This window comes from Lampris incognitus, chromosome 6 (genome assembly GCF_029633865.1).
Source record: "Lampris incognitus isolate fLamInc1 chromosome 6, fLamInc1.hap2, whole genome shotgun sequence".
In the NCBI taxonomy this organism is placed as follows: Eukaryota; Metazoa; Chordata; class Actinopteri; order Lampriformes; family Lampridae; genus Lampris; species Lampris incognitus.
The window spans coordinates 20,146,218-20,153,211 of NC_079216.1; the positions used below are offsets into that span (position 1 = coordinate 20,146,218).

The 6,994-nt window shown below is 42.2% G+C and overlaps 1 protein-coding gene across 1 annotated transcript; it reads right to left on the minus strand.

Moving 5' to 3' along the window:
- Positions 1 to 752: 752 nt before the first annotated feature.
- Positions 753 to 6,087, minus strand: LOC130114484 (guanine nucleotide-binding protein G(o) subunit alpha-like). Its single transcript, XM_056282364.1, has 2 exons — positions 5,940 to 6,087; positions 753 to 940 (listed from the first exon to the last, which is right to left on the minus strand). Exons 1-2 carry the CDS (start codon positions 6,085 to 6,087, stop codon positions 753 to 755), a joined length of 336 nt encoding a protein of 111 aa, XP_056138339.1.
- Between the last annotated feature and the right edge of the window lie 907 nt (positions 6,088 to 6,994).

The window sequence follows — 6,994 nt, forward strand, 5'->3', positions numbered from 1 at the left end:
GAATCAAGATGAAATGTAAATGGGCTCATCTAATGTAACCAAGAGAGTATATTAATCTTGAAATTGCTATCATCAGTTTGAACAGGTCCCTGGAAGTGTTGGTTGACCTGTCCAGCATTACTAAGCACTGCCATCTCATTACGGAAAGTGTCAGCAAAGAAATCGTTGTTTACAAATAGTTGTCTCTACCACAAATAAAGAAACAAAGATGTTAAGTGAGGCAAAATGTGAATAAGAATCAGTGTACAGATATTCTTGTAATAAATATACACATATATGATGACAAAAATAACACATGGTAATCATAATAATAATAAAAAAATCTGCAAAACAAACTCTGCTTTTGTTGACTATGTAAAACAGTCAAAGAAGGGACTAGAAAAAAAACAAGAGAAAAAGGGAAAGAAGATTTTCATTGACTTTGTTCTAACGGTTTTCAAGGCTGCAGTTTTGTGGTTTTTCTAAAACAAATCGGTTTCTTTATTTGGCAGCTGGCCAAAAAAGAATGATGACGATGATAATGAGGAATAAGGGACAAAAACTAAAAACTTTTTAAATGTATTTTATATCCTCATTACTAATATTTACCAAGTCACATTTCTTTTTATCTTGTTTAGTAATTAGAATTGTCACTGTCATCATCATTATCATTTCCAGAGGAGTGTCAAAGGAAGGAAGAGAGGAAGGCAGGATAAGGGGGTTAGGAGAAGAGGAGGATAAGGGGGGAGAAAAGTGTGGATATTTGGGCGTACTCAGTACAAGCCACACCCCCGCAGATTGTTGGCGATGATGATGTCAGTGACGGCGTCGAACACCACCTGGATATTTCCTGTATCTGTGGCACAGGTCAAGTGACAATAGATTTCCTTATTTGGAGAGCGGTTTTTGCTCTCAAATTGTGCTTGGATGTAGGCTGCTGCGTCGTCATAGGTGTTGGGGCCTGGCGAGAGAGAGGGACAGAGGGAGAAAGAGAGAAAGAGAGAGAGAGAGAGGATGTAAAATACACAAGAAGGTGTGCATACAGAAAAACAAAGACGTCACACTTCACCTTGGAGGGTTTCAAATGCATATCAAACAAATGCTGGTAATGTACCTTGAATTTGCACAAATTTAAGGTTGAATAGGGGGAAGATGGGGGAGAGAGAACGAAAGATAAGGAAGAGGTAAAAGATAAAAAGATGATCAGTATTAAGCCTGAAGACTGTAACGGCGAGGAAGGAGAACAAATGTTTTTAAACTACAAACGTTCATCATTTCTTCTGCTATAATTTTTGACAGAATTCTTTTTTGAAGAAAGATGAGAAACTAACAGAGAAAATGATTAGGGGATGCGAGACAGAAACCGAGACACACAACAAAACTTATGCTGGCTATCAAGGACTGCTCCAGAAGATAAGGATTCCTGCGACAGAAAGGAATAATGTAGACTCGAAAAGAATAATGTGAGTGTCGGCACATCTACCTTTGTTTGTATGTTGAAAGAGCAGGTGTCCTCACTTGCCTTCTCCTCTCTTGCCTTTTCTCGACTGACTAAGCACGACTGTCTTTTATTTCTCTCTCTTAAAGGGAAACTTTGCCATTTTTCAACTTTATTTCCTTAAATCAGTCCTCAGTAGTGCTCATTACAGGATGCTGCTATTTCTGTCTTGTGTCACTGGGGAGCTCTACGGATAGGCTGAAAAGTAATTGGCAGGGATTTCCATCTAATGAGAAATACAAGCCCTTCACGTTCTGATTCTCAGCCATGCCTCCAGGGGGAGAGAACAAGGAACAGCAGGCAGGAGTCCATGTTCAACCAGGAAGAGTTGCTAACAATACACAGTCACCTACAGACTCCATTTAGATGGCGTTAATCTTAAAAAGTAAAATACAGAACGTCGATATGGCTGGCCGAGGTGTAAGTATGGAGGATGTGATGGACGAGAACATATTGCATGCATATTTTGGTGACGTCTGCTGTACATCCATCCTTGTACAAGCCGGACTACAATGAAGAGAAGTTACAATTTACTTTAGCAGACACTTTTGTCCAAAGCGATGTACATCTGAGAGGGAGTGGGCTCAAAGGATTAGCAGTCTCCCATTGACTCTTACTGGAGACTTGCCACAAATCGGGGTTTGGAACCCCCAATGTGTGGTGGGAAAGCCAGCGTTCTTACTACTGCACTATCCAGCTGCTATGAGTTACATGAAATGGAGCAACGGGGGGTCCGGGTTGCCTACCAACACAGGCATCGCTGGTTCGAATCTCCGTGTTACCTCAGGGTTGATGAGGCGTCCCTACAGACACGATTGGCCGTGTCTGCGAGTGGGAAGCCGGATGTGGGTATTTGTCCTGGTCGCTGCACTAGCGCCTCCTCTGGTCGGTTGGGGCACCTGTTTGGGGAGGACGGGGAACTGGGGGGACTGGTGTGATCCTCCCACGTGCTACGTCCCCCTGGCGAAACTCCTCACTGTCAGGTGAAAAGAAGTGGCTGGCGACTCCACATGTATCGGAGGAGGCATGTGGTAGTCTGCAGCCCTCCCCCAATCAGTAGAGGGGTGGAGCAGCGACCGGGACGACTCGGAAGAGTGGAGTAATTGGCTGGATAAAACTGGGGAGAAAAATGGCGGGGGGGGGGGTGGAGCAACAGGATGAGCAGTCCTGGGCAGCGGTAGGTTTTCCTGCTCAACAAGAAGCTACAGCAGTGACTTACAGTGACTGGTGACCTGTAAAAACTCCACCAATGCCTACTTAAATAGAGCCCTTGTATTGCAAAGAATTTTACCAAGGACAATTTCTATTTGTTGAACAAGAAAATCAAGGAGTGCCATACTGTGTATTAGTACACTATGCCAGTTTTGGTATGCATTTGGACAGTGGAGTTTGGGAGACTTTTTTCAAGATTCCCAATGTTAACTGGACATGGCAACATAAGCCAGTAGGTCTAAGACGATGAACAACTGTTGAGTAAGTACAACATAACATTAACGTAGGATATGTGATCATTTTCTTGGACATCGAGTTGGCTCAAGTGATAATACTGTAAAATTACACAAATGCTGACAGTTTGGGTTCAGTGTTTAAGGCAGAATGAGTAGGAATTTGCTAAAAAAAAACAAAACAATGTGTAGACTCATACAAAAATAATCCCTCTCAATCATCCCTTATTACCCACTAGACATGTGGCGTCTGTATCTGAAGAGACCCTGTCCTCTGCCTGTATTTTATTATTTCGCTGTGCACGGGACATTTCTTGGCGTTAACCTTTGGGCAGTGGGGACGCTATAAAAACATAGAAACCAGGTGCTAGATTGACATCATAAGCACATATCCAAGAGGAAGCTACGACAATGGCAGACACAGCACCAAAAAACCGTAAATACAAAGCTCGTTCCAAAACGAGAGTGAATCTGGGGTTGGCTTTTACCCACTGGCGAATACTAAAGAAGAGGATGGGGATGAAGAGTGACGCGGAGTTGACCTGTACACCAAGATGTGTTCCGGAAACTGCGGTCAGGGGGCGCGTCCTTCTGGTGTCGTTAGCTGGGGGGCGGGGCCAACTTTGAATGTTGTGTTTACAAACTGCAACCGACAAATCTTACTCATTGTGCCTTTAACATCAGCTGTTAGCATTTCTTTAACAGTATACACAGCGTATGAAATCAGTTTGGAATTAAAAATTGTAATGAAACTCCGAATTCATGACTTTTAGACATTGTAGGGATGGCTAATCTAGTCACAACTTAAATGTAAGCAGGAACATGGCATTTTCTTTGCAATCATTGGGGTTTATTAGATTTTTTCTTTGCTTCTGTAGATTAGGTAATATTCCAGATCGACATAACATCAACAGTGGTGGTGAAAATTCCCTTTAATTTTGTCCCTCCATCCTTCTTACCTTGACTTTCGCTCCCTTTTCACAGCCACAGCTACATCTAACCCTCTCAGCCCTACAAAGAGGCCAGTCTTTTTATTCTATTGCACCCCCCCCTTTCTGTCTTCCTTTCCAACTTCCCTCTCTCAATTCAAGTAAAGTCAAATTTATTTATACAGCCCAAAATAACAATTACTATGTCAGAAGGCTTTACAATTGTGGACGCCTTCCATAACCCAAGTTATGCGATCTCTTCAAGTTCCATGGTCATAAATCTTTGTGTTGTTTTGAGTTGACCTTCTTGTTTGAACTACAAATTAGAGAAATCAAGACGGATTTCCCACCTTCCACATTGCTAAAATCCAGTCTGCTCTGTCTACGGCCCATGCCGAGACCTTCACTCATTATAAAAGAAGGTGGAGAAAAACTGAAGAGCTGAGCGATCAAGGTGATGAACATGCAAATGACAGAAAAGGCAGAGAGGGTGGGCTCGATAAAAGAGATAAAAATGTCATACCGCAGAGGACGCGTCACATGCTTTTGGAGGCGGAGCTGTTCCATTATCCAGTTTTTTTTTTGCAGTGTTTTGTGATCACAATGTGTAGTCATTAAAGGATTTTCATGAATTGTTTTAGTTCTAAACAAGACAAGTGAATAATGGTAATTTTTATTGCATAGTTTATCCTCCTCACTCAGCACCTACTACTGAGAGAGGGAATTCCTCCCCTCATACTAAAGAAAGACTGTTGTCTTTCCATAAAAAAGCCAGTTCTGGTCCATTGTCATTAAGTGTGTATACATGTATTCACTATGCAGCTGTAGTTAAGTTGATTTGTATGCCCTAAATCACAGTTAAGTCCCAGAGGGCTTTACAATCACATAACAATTGTCAACACATGTAAACGGAATAAATGACAATGTACAGCACCACCTATACTTGATTTTGAAAAGGAAGAACTCCACAGAAAACCTTTACAGGAAAAAAGGGGAGAAACCCCTGGAAGAGCCCTAGAGGAGAGATCCCATTTCCAGGATGGACGGGTGTGTAGTGGGTGCTGAATGGGCAGTGTATTCTACTGCTCTACAGTTTGTTACAGTAGTCAAATAAACGTCTTTCTTGAGTATTGTCACTGAAGTTATCAAGAGCAAATGTTTGTCTAGTCATGTTTCCAGGCACTTTATACCCTACATATTGTACGTGGGTATTTGTCCATTTAATTAATGCAGACACAATTCATGGTGCTGCTGTTCTTAACATTCTAGTTTAGTCATCTCTACCCATCACTCTGCTCCATGACTTCATCACATCCAGAACTGACTACCGCAACAGCAGTCCCTATGGCTTATCATCCAAAGTCCAAAACAACCTCCAGTACATCCAGAACTCTGCTGCTCACCTGCTCACCCCCTCCCGCTCCTGTGACCACATCACCCCTGTCCTCCAGAACATCCACTGGCTCCCTTTCCCACAACGGATCCAGTTCAAAGTCCTGCTCCTCACTCACAAAGCCCTCCATAAGCAGGCCCCCTCCTACCTCACTGACCTGCTCCACTACATCAATTCCTGTCTCCACCACACAGGACCAAGCACCGGACCTCCTGTCTCCACCAAACAGGGCCAAGCACCGGACCTCCTGTCTCCACCACACAGGACCAAGCACCGGACCTGGGGTGACAGAGCCGTCTCCATAGCTGCTCCCTCCCTCTGGAACCCTCTCCCCAAACACATCAGAGACTGCATCAATCTGTCCACATTCATATCATGAATCAAAACTCAACGGTTCAGAATTGCTTTTAATGTGCGATTAGCGTTGTGTTTTATAATTTTGGTGTGTTATTTTTATGATTATTTTTACATATGTAAAGCATCTTTTTAGTATTTTGAAAAGCGCTGTATAAATAAAATATTATCATTATTACAGTTTATTATACAATAGGTGCAATAAAAATTTGAGAATAATTCAATTCTCATGGCTCTACCCACTCCATGTTAACTTGTCAGTGTTTGCTATTATCTATGGGTTTAAAAATCTCCTTGTTCCTGTCTGTGAGCTTAAAAAAATTCTGATTCCCTTTTCTCACCTGTGTACTCAGGGAAGCAGATGCTGAGTGCAGACTTCTTGATCTTCTCTGCAAACAGATCCTTCTTGTTGAGGAAGAGGATGATGGAGGTGTCGATAAAGAACTTGTTGTTGCAAATTGAATCGAACAACATGAGAGACTCATGCATGCGATTCTGTGGAGGAGGAAGGAAGGAGAAAAGCACAAGGCAGAGTGAGGTAAGACACGAGAGACAAAGAAGGCCAGTATAATGAGGAACAGTAAAGAGGAGGAGGAATGGGATGAAAAGACGGATGAGAGAAGGTGGAACAATAAGCGGCACAGAGCATTGCAGGCAGAGGTGCCAAAGATTGAGGTGAAAGACAGAAGAGAAAAGGAAGGAAGTTGTTGTTAAGACAGAAGAAAAAGGATGGAGAGAAGAAAAAAGAGAGGTGTGAAAATGAGGATAGTGAGAAAGAGAGAGAGAAGGTAGTTAGCATTAAAATGATGACCTTCCTAGTGTATATGAAACAGGGACTAGGAGGTAAGAGACAACATTGCCATGGCCAGGCAGCATCAGTTCTTGGTCAGTTTGTTTTTGATAATACTTGGTGGGATTTGCATCCAATCGATATCATAAACATGAAGCAATCGACTGAACAGAATAAAAAGTAAATTTTATCCACTTTTACATAACTGAAAACTGACCTGAATTGTCTTGTTAAAGTAAGCCCCACCCCTGGGTACTCTATAGGTTAAAACAAATGGATGCATATTGTCTTTGACCTATAACTAATCAATACACCGAATCAATATACCTAATCATATCGGGGAAGTGAAAGACACAGGGCAACTGAGACTGAACTGATGAGCAAGATGTAAGGGACCGTACATGTGTTTTACTGTTCTCAGATTCTGAGTGGCTGTTGTGACTCAGCTCCATGTTTAGTCTTCCTCCTAAAGCTTAAAGGGATATGAAAGGATGTCTACTGACCCCTGCAAAATAGCTGATAAGACTCAAGACTCACCATCCTAATCATTCACATTGATCAATTACAGATAGAGATGTGTACTGATATAGTGATGGTGTTTAGTGT

Excerpts from the sequence above, each read along its gene's own strand:
- LOC130114484 (XM_056282364.1), bottom strand. The coding sequence starts at position 6,087 with ATGCATGAGTCTCTCATGTTGTTCGATTCAATTTGCAACAACAAGTTC. Across the intron at positions 941-5,939 it reads CTGCTTCCCTGAGTACACAG|GCCCCAACACCTATGACGAC; the intron begins GTGAGAAAAGGG and ends CTCTCTCGCCAG.